The sequence below is a fragment of the Helianthus annuus genome, chromosome 15 (genome assembly GCF_002127325.2).
Source record: "Helianthus annuus cultivar XRQ/B chromosome 15, HanXRQr2.0-SUNRISE, whole genome shotgun sequence".
NCBI classification, from domain to species: Eukaryota; Viridiplantae; Streptophyta; class Magnoliopsida; order Asterales; family Asteraceae; genus Helianthus; species Helianthus annuus.
This window is the reverse complement of record NC_035447.2, coordinates 165,681,929-165,698,722: the sequence shown is the minus strand read 5'-3', so window position 1 is coordinate 165,698,722 and position 16,794 is coordinate 165,681,929. Positions and strand designations below refer to the sequence as shown.

Below are 16,794 nucleotides of genomic sequence, written 5' to 3'. Positions count from 1 at the left end.
CACGACTTAGGAATGCTAGAAGAAGACTTGGGAGCTTCAGAAATGAGCAGAAGGTGTGTTTTGAAGTGTGATTTAGTTGTGAACCAAGCATGCCTATTTATAGTGCTAGAAAGGCCTCTAGATGGATGATGGGCAGGTGGCCCTTGATGCTAGGAGGCAAGTAGAGGCAAGTAGAGGGCACCCATGCTTCACTTATTGCTCATTTGGTCGTTCACTAGCTCAAAAGGCAAGTCTGTCCAAACATTCTGCATCTGGGCGTCTCACGCGGCCCGCATGGAAGAACCATGCACTTTTTACGCGGGCCGCCTGAAGTTTAAAATCAGACGCGTTCAACCAGGAGGCTCGCGGCCCGCCTCAACTTAACCCAAACCTTTACGCGGCCCGCGAGAGGTTGGTTTTTCAGGATTTTTAAATCTTTTGTAATCATGACTAGAATCTGGTAATTAATAACGAAATCTTCTGTAATTATTAACCTGACATTTCGGGTTTGAAGGGGTAACTTTGCGATTTGGCCCTTGATTATTTACAACTAAGGGCCTCGTGTTATTTACCCGCATTGTTAAGTCCCCGGTTATCTTGTTAATTATTCGGAAAGCCTTGACTTTCATTGTTGACGCTTTTAACCCTTCTCGTACGAATTTGATCATTACTTTCTCGTTTTAAAACGGAACTTCGCGGAATTTATTTAGTACATTCTAGTGAGCGTATTTTACTGTTACAAAGCCTCGGGTACGTCAAAGGGTCACTCAGAGGTATAATTAAACATGTTGACATAGTTAACCCCTGTAGCTTGTAATCTCTCACTTTATTCTGCGTTTCGTTTCCGTACGATCCATGATTTATTCGTTTGAAGGTACTAGCATCTTTTAGGGTTACTATACAGTATACTTACCCTTGTTTGACATTTATAACCCTCAAATTTACATACTTTCAAGGTTTGTCAACATTAGTCCTTTATTAAATATAAAACGCCACGTGTAAACTTAAGACACGTGTCAATACATTATTGGACACAAAATTTCGAGGTGTTACAGTTGGTCTTTTTTGGAAGCTATTTTAAACCGGTTCGGTTTTCACCAGAAAATGGTTTCATGGATCATGTCTTGTGTCACAACGGTCTCCTACTTGGTTAGCATAAATGGTGAGTTGCATGGTTATTTTACCGGGAAACGGGGCTTACGTCAAGGGGATCCAATGTCCCCGTACCTGTTCACGTTAATTATGGAGGTGTTATCTCTCATGTTACAAAAGATGGCTTTAAACTCTGCGTTCAAGTTTCATAGACATTGTTCAAAACAGAAGATTATCAACGTTTCTTTTGCTGATGACCTTTTTGTTTTTGTAAATGGGGATACTGGATCGGTTCAGCTTATTCGGAATATATTGGAGAAATTCTCTAGTGTCTCGGGCCTTGTTCCTAGCTTGCCTAAGAGTACGATTTTCTTCTGCAATGTTCCATGTCATGTTAAAGCGGAGATTCTGAGTCTGTTGCCGTTTCGGGAGGGTGCACTCCAGGTCCGCTATCTCGGGGTTCCCTTAATCTCTACTAAACTATCGTTTAGAGACTGTCGAGTTCTGGTGGAACGCATGGAGAGAAAGGTTGATAACTGGATGTCTAAATCGTTATCATTTGCAGGTAGGTTGCAGCTTCTCAATTCAGTTCTTGCAGCTATGTATATGTATTGGGCCCCGGTTTTTATTTTGCCAATGCGTATTGTAAAGGATCTGGAAAAGAGAATGAGAAGATTTCTTTGGAACGCGGGGGCGCCTGGGAATGTTCGGTCTAAAGTCGCGTGGAAAGACATTTGTATGCCTAAGGATGAGGGTGGTCTTGGAATCCGTAGTATCTCAGATGTTAACAAAGCCCTTATGATGTCGCATATTTGGAGTATTATAACCAACCGTGAATCCCTTTGGGTCCAATGGATCCATTCTTACAAGTTAAAAGGCAAAAACTTTTGGGAGATTCAAAGCCGCGGTAGTTTGACTTGGATTTGGCGAAAGATTTTATCTATTCGTCCGTTGGTTAGACCATATGTATGGATGTTGATTGGTAGTGGTTCCCAGACAAATGCGTGGAGTGATAATTGGTGCTCGTGTAGTCCGATCCGCAATTTTATCACTCCTAGGAGAATAGCTCAAGCGGGTTTTAATTTGCAGACTACTGTTTTTTTGGGTAAAGGGTTACCCCGGTGATTCTGTTAAAACAATCCCAAATCAGTACAAGTAGTGAGGATGAGTTCCACACTAGTTCATATACAGGACATGCCCCATATATGTAAGCCAAATAAAAACAAATACCATAAACCTATGACACCACATGACCTAGCCTACTACACATATGAAAAAAAACGTCTAGTAGACAAGACAAAACAAACCAAAACTAAAATCATCCTCCATCGTCAAAAACAAAGTTGCCACAAACCAGCAACCCCTTGACACGGACCAACAACACTCTATCCATTGGAGAACTTCGTGGACGAGGTGCTTGCCCCTGCTTTCGATGATACAGGAAATGAACCCGAGGTCATAAACGCATTAGTTTCATTATAGCTTTCAATAACCTCCTCTTCCTCCGAGTCCTGCTGATCATGTTTAGCTTCACCAGTTTTACCCACATTGTTATCCTGATCCCCTAAAACATCAAATGGATTATGCGTTTTGACACTAGATGACTGACCCGATGTAGAAGCCCCACCTTGCGACTTGGAACCTATCGGCCGGTATTCAAATTTCTGCTTCTGTTTATTAACAGGAAACCCTAATTTCCTAGCCGCTTTCTTGCGATCCACATCCCTAAAGCCCTCTTTGTCTACAACCGGCTGCTTCACTGGATACCGAGACTTGTTTCCCTCTTGCTTATTCTGAGTCTTGGCCGGCTCTGTAGGGGTTTTCATAACTTGCCTTGGGCAAGAGTCATCTGAATGGCCATATACTTTACAATGGGCACACCAAAGAGGACTCCATTCGTATTCCACCCTCAGTTTTTCTTTGATGAAACCTTCACCCTCCAACTCTGGAACCGCTATAACTATCTCATCTTTAAGGTCAGATTCAGCTGAGATTTCTATAAGAGCTCGAGCATAACTGCTTCTACCCCAAGTATCCATGCACATTGACGTGGTGTACGAGTCCAAAAGCTTCGGTTCACCGATAGCCGTAGCAATCATACTCAAACCGTCCTCCGTATACGCAGCAATCGGAACATCATATATTTTGACCCACACCTGCAGACTCTTTTTTTTTTTGGGTAAAGGGTTACCCCGGTAAATTTTATAAAATAACCAATCAGTACAAAGGTGTGTCAGTGTAACACACCAACTAGACTTGACATGCCAAGCCTAGGAAAACACAATCACAATCAACAAAACAAACCAGACTAACACTCACAACTCAAACTGCTAGACCCAACCGAAAACACAAAAAACACAGAAATAAGACTCTAGCCCGGGTCCGCTCCATTATCTTCAATCTTCCATCTCTTGAAAATCCTTTGCTTAGCCGAAGCAAGCCGAAAATTGAATCCCATAAGTTTCAACCGAACCGACGACTTAATAACCTCAGCCACTTGTTCAGCCGTTCTTTTGTTGTTCTTGAAAAGCCTGTTATTCCGCTCTTGCCAAATATAATAAGCCGAAGCCGCAATCAAAAGTTTGCACACAATATGATCTGCGCTCTTAGATTTTGCATGTAGCTCCACCCAAGCAACGACCGACGACCATGAATCATTAACATTGCTCAAAATAACCAGCTTCTTAACTTCATTCCATGTCTTCGCTGCGAAAGAACATTGGAAGAACAGATGATCCCGAGTATCTCTATCATGATTACACAGCGGACAACACATTAAATTCCAATTGGTATGACTACCCGCTTCCCAAATAGCCAGTCTATCTTGCGTTTTGAGCTTGTTTCTAAACGCCAACCAAAGGTGAAAAGAATGCCTAGGAATACATTGCATATACCAAACCATATCCGCCCACATCACCTGCCCTTCCCGATTCCGGATTGTATTCCAAACACTAGCCGATTGAAAGTCATGAATCTTACCTTCCCCATCTTTCCATACTAGAGTATCCACACCATTAGGATCAATTGTCGGAACCGCTATTGTGATTAAGACTGGAAAAAGATCCAGCCAAGCTTGAGGCCATCTCCAGTTACCATCCTGATCAATCAAATCCGCAACTGTTGATCTAAGCGAGAAACCAGCATTCGCTATGTTTCTAGGCGAGATGAACGAAATGAGAGGACTACTCGAACACCACATGTCACTCCAAATATTCGTTTGGGAACCGCTCTTGATGGCCGACCAAACATGAGGCCGAATGATGTTTCGGATGGATAACAATTTACGCCACCCCCAACTCATACTTCCTCTACATGGCACCTCCCAGAAATTTCTTCCTCTAAGCTTGTGGTCATGAATCCATTTCACCCAGATAGACTCCCTTTTGGTAAGAATACTCCATATGTGTTTAGCCATTAAGGATTTGTTAACATCGGCAATGTTTTTAATACCCAAACCTCCTTCCTGTTTAGGCAAACACACATGTTTCCACGCTACTTTAGCTCGAATTCTCCCTTCCGAACCTGCGTTCCAAAGAAATCTTCGAATCTTTTTTTCAAGATCACAAATAACACGAGCTGGCATAATAAAAACCGAAGCCCAATAGATGTGCATGGAAGAAAGGACTGAATTAATGAGCTGAAGTCGCCCGGCAAACGACAATGACTTAGAAACCCAATTAACAATCTTTTTCTCCATTCGCTCAATAAGAACCTTGCAATCATTATACACAAGTCTCGAAGATATAAGAGGAACCCCCAAATACCGAACCGGAAGGGAACCTTCTTGAAACGGCATAATATTGAGAATAGCTTGTTTAACCGAATGAGAAACATTGCAAAAGAATACTGTACTCTTAGCAGGACTAGGTACAAGACCAGACATCTTGGTGAAACTCTCCAGAGCATCTTTGATCTTCTTGACCGAAACCACATCGCCATGCACAAAAATAAATAAATCATCCGCAAACGAAACGTTAATTATTTTTTCTTTGGCACAGTGAGCATGAAACTTAAACGGACTGACAGCAGCTCGATGAAGCAACAACGATAAAACCTCCATGACCAACGTAAACAAATAGGGGGATAACGGATCTCCTTGCCTTAGCCCACGTTTACCTTTGAAAAAACCATGTAAATTCCCATTGATACTCAGAGAGTACGACACTGTGGATACACATGTCATGATCCACTTGACCATGCTGGAATGGAACCCAAAACCAACCAAAATGCCTTCCAAAAACCTCCAATTGACAGTATCATAGGCTTTCTGAATGTCTATTTTAAACGCACACCTAGGCTGCCCCCGATTAAGATGATAATTATGCATGAGCTCTTGAGTAAGAAGAATATTATCCGAAATCCTCCGACCGGGCACAAAGGCCGATTGGTTGATGCTGACAAGATACCCCAGGCTGCCTTTCAACCTATCCGAAATAACCTTGCTAATACATTTATATAAAACATTGCAGCAAGAAATCGGTCTATAATCCAAAACCGAGTCAGGAACGTCTTTTTTAGGCAATAAAGCAAGGACAGTATGGTTAATCTGATTCAGAATTTTACCATTTTCGAAGAATTGCAGAACCGCATCCGTCACTTCTTTACCGACAATATCCCACGATTTTTTGAAAAAAACCGAAGTATAACCATCAGGACCTGGCGCTTTATCATCTCCAATACTGAACATGGCTGTTTTGACCTCCTCTCGAGAAACAGGACGGATCATATACTCAGCCATCTCGTTACTTAGGACTTTAGGGAACAAGTTATCAAGATTTGGTTCTTCCACCTGAATGTCATTACCCAAAAAATTAGAATAGTGCAATACCATAGCATCAACGACTGCCTCGCCATCATATCTCGTGCCCGCAGTATCAACAACACTATGAATTTTGGTTCTAGCGTTCTTTGATTTCACGGTATTATGAAAAAACTTCGTATTCGAATCACCCGCACACAACCAATCAACCTTTGATTTCTGTTTTAAAAAACATTCTTCGTCGTACACGGCTTGTTGAAAATCTTTTAAGCATTGTGTTTCCAACAGCCGCAACTGAGCATCTAACGGGTTTCGGTCCACCTGAGTCTGCAAATCATCCAACTTTTTCCGCAACTCATTGACTTTGACATGCAGATTACCTTGATCAAATAGCATTTTCCTCATCTTCGGCTTTAAGTTTTTCAACTTGCTAACAACCGAAAACATAGTGACCCCCTCAACTTGCTTGATCCATTCGCTTTTGACCGTAACTTTGAACTCCGGTTTAGAGGCTAGAAAATTCGGAAATTTGAAAGGTTTAGGACGACACCCAAAGGTACCCAGACCTTTCAATATACAAGGAGTATGATCTGAAGCTCTAAACGGATGAAATAATGCATATGCAGAAGGAAACTGGTCCAAAAAAGCCACGTTCCCCATTATACGATCAATCTTTTTCAAAAGCCCTACACCACCCTTTGGTTTTTGGTTCCATGTAAATTGCAAACCATGAGCCTGAACATCCATCAATTCAGCTTTTAAAATACATTCATTGAACTCCCGCATGCCAATAGACTGGGTTGAAGTACCATATAACGCATCATCAATGTTTAAAGCAACATTAAAATCTCCCATGACAACCCAAGGCTTATCATGACACAACGCTTTGTGTTTACATATATCATCCCAAAGCATTCGCCTATCTTTATATTTATTTTCCGCATACACAAAAGAACAAAACAGCACTTTTTTACTATCTTTAAAAATCACCTGAGTGTGAATAACCTGATCAGTTTGAGCAATAACCATCACATCCAGATAATCTTCGTTCCAACCTAGAATTATTCTCGTTCCACGACTACACAAACTACCATTCGAAGTCCAACTCCAATTACGAAAAACAAAGTTACAAACTTTAGGTAGATTACTTACATCCACATGCGATTCAAGGATGGCACACAAATGTAAATTATTTTCAGCCACAAGGTTGCGAACCTCACTTTGTTTCAGGGGCCGGTTCAATCCCCTTACATTCCATGACATGAGGCTACCCATTTAAACCGTTGTTACCGGGAGTGCTTGCCCCCTCAGAAGTATTAACCTGCTTATCATTTGCCATGAAATTACCCATTTCCGTAGGAGTCCCCTCCATAACCTCGTCTAGACTATTTCCTTCATCCCCATTCGGTTTTCCAGCCATATTGTCACTCACCTCCGTATCTTCCGAATCAAGCGCTTGAAAGGCATTTGACGTTTTAACTTGATTATCCTTAACACGATTATCCTTAACACCCGGACGATCATCCTTTTTGGTACCCGACGTACTCGGTCCATTTTTATTCAGTTTCGGCCTATAAACGAATTTCGTTTTTTGTTTTTTCTGTCCTGTACCATACTTTGCAACTTTCCTTCTATCCGTGACAAACCCTTCATCATCAACAGTAACCTGCTTAACACTTGGTTTCGGATTTTCGTTAACAAGTTTAGGACAATTCTGGTCATTGTGACCAAAAATACAACAGTTAGCACAGCGGTGTGGCTTCCATTCATATTCTAACGTAACCTTTTCCATGATAAACCCTTCGTCATCAAGTTTCGGAATGGCCACCACTATATGATCCCTAAGAACATCATCCGCACTAACTTCAATCAAGGCTCTAGCAAAACTGCTCCTACCCCAACTGTCCGCACACATATCCGCCGTATAGCTATCCAATCTCTTAGGACTACCAATCTTCGATGCCAACAAACTCAACCCATCATCCGTATAAATGGAGATTGGCACATTATGAAATTTAACCCAAATAGGCACCGACTTTATTCCCTCCTTTTTCAAACTGACCGAAGGAGACCAGATATTGAGGAACAATGGAACTTTACGTATCAGCCAAGGACCACCCTCCAAAACTTTATTCATTCCTTCCTTAGAATCAAATTTGAAAAAGAAAAAACCATCCGCATTCATCATGATTTTAGCAAACCCAAATTTCGACCAGACATTCTTGACATAGTATTCAACAACCGGAAATGGTAATCTATTTCCCAGAAAGTAGCCAAACAAAACATTATCAAACCTGTCCCGCACTGTTTTGACCACCTCCTTCGGAATCACGATATCAGCTTCTTGATGAGATTCCACTGTATGCATCTTCCTGAAATTGACTTCACGCAAAGGCTTAGCGTTCGACTTCACCTTTTGCGCGTAAGAAACCTGATCCCCAAGATGTTTATCCGCATATACGTTCTGAACCGGATCAGCCAAAGACTCCGACGACTTCCCATGCTGATTATACTGCTCATTAGAGCCGTTCTTAGGCATCTGAACTGGGACCGTAATTTTCTGCAATTCATCAATAACATTGATGACCTTTGGATCATTCGGCACAACACCTCTACGAGGTATCAACGGATTCCCATCAATCCGCAACGGCTTGTTCAGCGAGGAAGAACTTTGACGCATATCTTGAACATTAATCGAACCCTTGGATGTAATGAACACATCCTCATGCAATCTTTCCGAGAAGGACCTAAACCCTAGATCCTCCAAACTACTGTCACGATTTCTTTCCATGCACGAAAGTGAACAAGAAACCCTAGACGGCAGCAAAACATGCAACGTGAATCAACAAATCAGGCAAGACCAAACAACTAAAACTCGCTGCAAAGAAACCCTAAACGGCAACAAACATGCAACGTGAATCACCAACACAAGCAATATCAATTCAAACAAAGCTCACGGCAATACGGCAAGGAAACCCTAGCTGAGAAAAACGAAACGAAAACCCTAACTCTGTTTGCAAAAGATTAGAAACCAGGATTGAAGTCTAGAACCTTACTCAGAAGGATCGACAACACCCCAATACCTAACCCAGATAGATCAAAATTAAGGTTGAAGAAACAAGAACTAGGGTTTCTACAGGAGATCGCCAAAATCGCCTAGGAGCCAGAGAGAAAAGCCATCTCCGTACGTGGTGTCACACCTGCAGACTCTTTACCTCCTTCTTTTCTAGTTTTGAAGTTGGAGACCAAATATTAAGAAATAAAGGCTGAGCTCGGATAATCCAAGGACCTTCTTTTAGAACATTCATCATTCCAGCTTCATCAGCAAACTTAAAGAAGAAAAACCCATTAGCATTCATCATGGATTTTTGCAATCCAAACTTCTTCCAGTTATTCCTCACAAAATACTCCACCACAGGGTACGCCACTCGGTCCCCTAAAAAATACCCGTACAGCGTGTTAGCTAACTTATCCTGAACTGCTCTGACAGACTCACGAGGAAGCACTACATCACAACCTTCATGCAGAACCGGACTAGCAAGAGTTCTGAAATTCAATTTGACTGACTTGGTTGCCAGTAGCGAATCTGCATAAGATAACGATTTTGAACTGTTTCCCCCATCACAACGATTACCCTGAGAACCCTCACAAGCATCCAACTTTTCCGAAACCCTAGAGTCTGGCCACACCTTCTCCAAAGTAACCGGAACAGTCTTCTTCAATAGTTCATCGACAATATTAGTTTTCCTGGGTTCAGACTGGGATGTCTGAACTATCCCCCAACGCGGCACCCAGGTATTTCCATCCACATCGATCACACGGTTAGCAAAAGCCTCAAAAGAGTATTTTGGTTTACCGCAATCATGTTGTGAAGGAACCCCACCTGTTGGACGTTCATCCATTCTGTGAATTACTACTCTCTCCAAACACACAAATCAACAAAACCAATCAGCAACCAATCCAGACAACGAACGCACAAAAGGAACCGGAAAAAACCCTAATCTAGCATACCCTAACCCATGAATCTTGTAGAATCAAATACTGATATCGGTAATTCAAATACGAATAACCAGCAATCAATACAACTAATTCGAAACCAGGAAGGCGGCGGCGATTGCAAAAAAGAAATCCAGAAACCCTAATTTTAGAACGATCACCACTGTTAACAGGTTCGTACTAGAGATTGTGAAGATCAAACACTAATACAGACCTGATAAGCAGAAGATTACGAAAAAATTAGGGTTGCATGATGAACAGGGAAATCGCCAAAGCTAGAGAGAGAGTTAGGGTTTATTATTTGCAGACTACTGTTGCGGAGCTTATAGATGCGGATGGTAATTGGAGGTGGCCTCAAGCATGGTATGATTTATTTCCGGTGCTCATAAATGTAATGGTTCCGCCTCTTGTTCCTGGTTCGGATGACAGGCTTGGATGGAAAAACGTGGAAGGAAAAATTGTGCATTTTAACTCTTGGGAAGCTTGGAATAACCTTCGGGTTAGGGATAACAAGGTGGCTTGGGTGAATATGGTTTGGTATGGCCAATGCATTCCAAGACACTCGTTTCATTTTTGGTTGGTTTTAAAAAATAAGTTGAAGACTCAGGATAGGTTGGCGGTATGGGAAGCGGGGAGTGAGACAAATTTACGTCTTATGTGTTGTCCCCTTTGTAACTATGGACGAGACTCTAGAGATCACTTATTCTTTCAATGCTCTTATGCGGCTAAGATATGGAACATTGTCAAGAAAAGGATCGATATGGGGAATGTAAACGACAATTGGAGCTCAATAATGGCGTGGATAGAGCAGAATGCTGCTTCTAAGAAGCTGGAACACATTGTTTGTAAGCTTGTTGTTGCGGCTTCTACATACTTCATATGGCAAGAAAGGAATAACCGGCTGTTTTCAAACATTCAAAGGAAGGAAGAGACGGTGGCACAAGTTATTCTCGATATGGTGCGGCTTCGTATAATGGGCTTCAAGATCGAACGAGACGTTAACCATAGGAAGCTTTTGGAAACATGGAGAATAATGGAAGACGACCCGGGCTGATTTCGAGTCTAGTTTTCTAGTGTATCGCGTTTAGTTAGCTTTGGTTTTCGGGTTGTTTGTTTGTTTTTGGCCGTGCTTTGGGTTGTTTGTTTTGTGTGCCTAGGCTTGGCCTGTCAAGTCTAGTAGTGTGTGTCAAACTTTTGTCACACCCTGTTCTTTGATTCTTTATAAAATTCACCGGGGTAACCCTTTACCCAAAAAAAAAAACTATTTTGTAAAACAATATCTTGTGAAAAATATGTTATTTGTGTAAAAATGTGTAAATCCAAATTAAATGATTTAAATAACGCTACGACATGTAATATAGTACAAGCACTTATATATAGGAAGTACCAGCGGCGTATCCACCATGCTTGTATCACATTACACACGTCTCGTTACTTAAGTCACTTACCCAAACAAACCACCAATGTAAATTGCCCATGTCTAAACCAATTGTCAAATGTCATTGTGAAAACCAAGTCAAAATGTCTATGTCAAATGTCAATCATGTAATGTGTAAACAAAATGTCATGTATGGCAAGTGAAATATGTATCAACTAAATCATAGGTGAAAAATGCACAAAACAAAGTATTGAAGTAAAACTCAGAACGTGGGATTGGTATTCTAATAGTAGTTCCTGCTCGAGGGGAACTAGGATTATTCTGGGCTGGAATAAGGAGTTAGTAGACCTTCTGGTGATTCATCAAACAGATCAGGTAATCCATGTGCAAACTCGGTTAAAGTTGGATGATAAGATCTTCTTTTGCTCGTTCGTTTATGCTGAGAATAAGTACCAGGATAGAAGAGAGCTTTGGAATAACTTATGCTTGCACAAAAATTTTGTTAAGGATAGGCCGTGGGTGGTGCTGGGTGATTTTAACTCGGCTTTAACTATGGATGATTGTGTAGTGGGTTCGTCTACTATTTCTATTGGCATGAGAGACTTCTATGAATGTGTTCAACATAATGAGCTGGTTGATATTAAGAGCCATGGAATGCACTTTACCTGGAATCAAAAACCAAAACAAGGTATCGGTGTGATTAAAAAGATTGATAGAATCATGGGGAATATTCATTTTTTGGATATGTATCCGGATGCTTATGCTCTTTTCCACCCTTTCCGTATTTCGGACCATACGCCGTGTTTGCTTTTCCTATCCAGTCATAATCATAATCGGCCTAAATCCTTTAAGTTTGCTAATTTCCTTGCAACCAAAGAGGGTTTTATTCAATGTGTTTCGAATGAATGGAGTAAGGAGGTTCAAGGTGTTACTATGTTCTCAGTTGTAAAAAAGCTTACCTATTTGAAATCTCCTCTTAGACGTCTTCTATACAAGCAAGGCAACCTCCATGAAAAGGTTGAGACTTTGAGGTTGAAGTTAGATGAGGTTCAAAAGGCGTTAGATGCTAATCCGCTAGATGTTGGCCTTAGAGAGGAAGAGTCTATTCGGCTTAAAGAGTTCCGATCAGCTGCTTATGATGAAGAGTGTTTTCTAAAGCAAAAAGCTAAAGCGGAATGGTTAGCGGCGGGTGATTCTAACACTAAATTTTTCCATAACTGTGTGAAAACAAGGAATGCGTATAATAAGATCCTTCAAATTAAAGATATCCATGGCAATCAGTTCAAAGGTGATGATGTTTATGCAGCCTTGGTTAATCATTATGCTGATTTTTTGGGGTCGGCCCATAATGTGGAAAAACTTGAGGTAAATGGTTTGTTCAGTACTACTTTGGATCCAACGGTTGCAGCCTCTATGATTCGTCAGGTTACTCGAGAGGAGGTAAAAAGTGCCATGTTCTCTATTGGCGAGAATAAGGCCCCTGGCCCGGATGGGTACACTTCGGCGTTCTTTAAAAACTCTTGGGAAGTTGTTGGGGATGAAGTTACGAAAGCCATTTTGGAATTCTTTAGCAATGGGAAGCTGCTGAAACAAATCAACCACACCGCCATAGCGTTGGTTCCAAAGGTTCCTACCCCGAATTCGGTTAGTGACTATCGGCCCATCTCTTGTTGCAATGTGATTTATAAGTGTATCAGCAAAATAATTACTGACAGATTAAAAGGTAGTCTGGATTATCTGGTGAATATTAGCCAATCTGCTTTTGTCCCTGGTAGAAAGATTTCGGATAATATCCTCCTTACGCAGGAGTTGATGCATAACTATCACCTGAATGTTGGGCCTCCTAGATGTGCATTCAAGATTGATATTCAAAAGGCTTACGATACAGTCAGTTGGTCCTTTCTGGAAGATATTTTAATAGCGTTTGGATTTCCTCTCAAAATGGTTGGTTGGGTTATGACGTGTGTTAGCACTGTTTCCTACTCTCTGAGCATAAATGGCAACCTCCACGGGTATTTCAAGGGCAAACGGGGGCTGAGACAGGGGGACCCGGTTTCCCCCTATCTTTTTACTTTGGTTATGGAGGCTCTATCGATTATTCTTCATAATGCAGCTTCTTCGAGCAATGCATTCAGATATCATATTCATTGTAAAAAGCAGAAGATTATCAATGTCACTTTTGCCGATGACTTGTTCATTTTTGCGAATGCTGATGTTGTTTCCGCCAAGATACTAAGAGATGCTCTTGATCGGTTTTCTATGGTCTCGGGGTTGATTCCTAACATGATGAAAAGTACGGCTTTTTTTGGTAATGTTCCGCAATCGGTTAAAAGAGAAATCCTTAATATTATGCCATTTCAAGAGGGTGTTCTCCCGGTTCGTTATTTGGGTGTACCTCTAATTTCGTCTAAACTCTCGTATAAGGATTGTAAGGTTCTGGTAGAGAAAATGGATAAGAAAATTCACAACTGGACGACCAAATCTTTATCGTTTGCAGGTAGACTACAGTTGGTTAATTCGGTCCTTTCGGCGATGCATATCTACTGGGCTACGGTATTCTTATTGCCTACTAGAATTGTCAAAGATTTGGAGAAACGTATGCGAGATTTCCTATGGTCAGGTAACTATCATAAGACCGTAAAACCAAAGGTGGCTTGGAAGACTGTTTGTCTTCCGAAGACTGAGGGAGGATTGGGTATTCGTAGCATATCGGATGTGAACAAGGCATTGCTATCTTCTCATATTTGGAGCATTCTATCCAACCGGAAATCATTATGGGTCCAATGGGTTCATTCTTACAAGCTTAAGGGTCGTAGCTTCTGGGAGATTCCGTATAGGGGCCGTATGACATGGGGATGGAGAAAGCTTCTTGCTAATCGGAGCCTCATCCGTCCTTACATCTGGAAGTCTATAGGGAATGGTGTGGAAACTAATGCTTGGAGCGATACATGGAGCAGTGTGGGTCCCCTTCGTGCTTTTATTACTCCTAGACGTATTGCTAATGCAGGTTTCAGCTTGCAATCGTCCCTAGCGGAGCTGGTGTCTCAAGATGGGCAATGGTGCTGGCCGACCGCTTGGTTTGATCTATTCCCAGTTTTAATTAACATGCTGGTCCCTAATTTAAGCGATAATTCACGAGATCGGTTGGTTTGGAAAGACTTGGAAGGGAACAATCGTCCATTTTCCTCTTGGGAGGTTTGGAATAACATTCGGCATCATGCTAGTAAAGTTCAATGGGGGAATTTGGTTTGGTTCAAACAATGCATTCCTAGACATGCTTTCCATGTTTGGTTGGTTATTCAAAACAAATTGAAGACTCAAGATCGTCTCTCTGTGTGGGAAGCGGGAAGTGAAACAAATTTAAATCTTATGTGCTGCCCTTTATGCTGTAATAACAGAGATTCCAGAGACCATCTATTTTTCGAATGCTCTTTTTCTTTGCAGATTTGGAACCATCTAAGGTGTCTTACTAATATGGAAGACGTTAACGGGAGCTGGACCGAAGTCATGGCGTGGATGACTCATAATTCATCATTACAAAAGCCTGACAATGTTGTTAGTCGATTGGTAGTTGCAGCTGCTTCCTACTTTATATGGCAAGAACGAAATAGCAGACTATTTTCAAGTATCCATCGGACGGCTATGGTAGTGTCTCAAGAGATTATTTATACTGTGCGGTTGCGGCTCATGTCCCTCAAGTTTAAACGAAGCTTTGAAAATGGTAGCTTGGTGGATAAATGGAAGATCCCTGGAAACAATATAGAGATCGATCCCGGCTAGTTAATTGTGTTTTGCATTTGTTTTTAGTCGTTTTGGTTGGTCGTGCTTGTTTGTTAGCTAGTTTGTGGCCGTTTGTGTCTAGTTGTGTTTGTTGGGATGTTTGTTTCTAGTGTTGGGTTGTCAACGCTAGTTTGGGTGTGGTATTTCAGCCACACTTTTGTTCTTATTGGTTATTAATGAAATTCACCGGGGTAACCCTTTACCCAAAAAAAAAGTAAAACTCAGTTTAAATCAATGTTATGTTTTGCGGAAATGCATGCTATACTGATACAAACACTTATGCGGTACGTTAAACGCATACATTCAAGCCTTGAGACAGACGGATAACCTTAAGTAAAGGTTATCAATGTGAAATGTTTTCGGATTCAGTCATTCCTTTCATCCAAACAAACCTAGGATGTCAGGAACGGGATTTGTCAAGTCCTATGGTACCATTACTTACTACCGAGCGGCGTAGCTAATGTTAATGAATGTATATAAGTCCCGTTTTTACAAACCAAATGTTATACCGAATGTAAGCATGTGATGTGATGTGAATGTACTAAGTATGGACTAAATGAACATACATAGCATGAAAAGGTAATGTAAATCAAATGTACTAAGTATGCTAAGTTAACATACAAAGCAGAAAAGTCATGTAAAACAATGTGCTAGCATGTTAAGTAAACATACATAGCAAAAGAAATGTGATGTAAAACAATGTGCTAGCATGTCAAGTAAACATACATAGCAAAAGAAATGTGATGTAAAACAATGTGCTAGCATGTTAAATAAAAATACATAGCAAAAGAAATGTGATGTAAAACAATGTGCTAGCATGTTAAGTAAACATACATAGCAAAACATAATGAAATCGTGTACTAATAGTGTACTAATGAAAATAGCAAGTGTATGATATAAAACATGGAAAGCACGAAAGTAACAAGTAGGCACATGTGTTTCACCCCAAAATGTTTGAAAAACAGTAAAAGAGGGGACTATGTACTCACTTGTGGGTGCTTAGAAGTCTTGAACAACAACCAAGCAAAGCTAGAGGGATCACGGAATCAAACAGCACCCTATATAGATAACTACATAAATAACCGGACCTAAATCGGGGGATTGGATAATATGAGGTTTCGTAAACCAAATGAGTATTGGAACTCATATAATATGGTTAAACAAAGCCCACATACTAAAATGAAACCTAGCCTAAGTGCTTACGACCCATTACGGCCCGTTTAGGTAGCTTATGCTACTTTTACGCGTCGTTCGTGTAAAACGCGTTCGGACCGCTTAACTAGTCCTATGACAAGTAAAATATGCCTTAACATGTCTAATATAGTTACCTAATCAGTTATATGTCAAAATTTAGGTTACATATGCTTTAAATGAATTTATGCGTAAAAAGGGTATTTTGGTAATTTACCTAAGGCATATAAACTACCTATCATAAACTACCTCGGAAGGTTATTCCCTATACAACTATGGTCACCTAAAGTCTTTGGTCGGGTTCGAAAGTATAAGTGATTGATTAGATCGCTTACCTTTACGACCCTAAACAAGCACAAATCTAAAAGCGACGAGCTAAACATGCTAGAACATGTTTAGTAAAGTTAGAAAACAGGTTTTTTTTTGGGTAAAGGGTTACCTCGGTGATTCTGTATATTCACAACCAAATAAAACAAGTAGTGTAGGGAGTCTACACTAGTTCAATCATGGGACAGGCCCCATGAAAGTAAAACACGAACAATCCAAAAATACACCCAATAACGGAAAACATTGAAAACAAACTAGACTAAACTCTAGAAAATAAACACAAAACTGCTAA

General features: G+C 40.8%; 2 protein-coding genes across 2 annotated transcripts; one reads left to right on the top strand and one right to left on the bottom strand.

The window, feature by feature from the left end:
* Nucleotides 1-2,456: 2,456 nt before the first annotated feature.
* LOC110914562 lies at nucleotides 2,457-3,170 on the bottom strand. The gene has a single exon (XM_022159350.1). It carries the CDS (start codon nucleotides 3,168-3,170, stop codon nucleotides 2,457-2,459), a length of 714 nt encoding a protein of 237 aa, XP_022015042.1.
* A 6,909-nt stretch (nucleotides 3,171-10,079) lies between these two features.
* LOC110914561 lies at nucleotides 10,080-10,880 on the top strand. Its single transcript, XM_022159349.1, has one exon. It carries the CDS (start codon nucleotides 10,080-10,082, stop codon nucleotides 10,878-10,880), a length of 801 nt encoding a protein of 266 aa, XP_022015041.1.
* The last annotated feature ends 5,914 nt before the right edge of the window (nucleotides 10,881-16,794 follow it).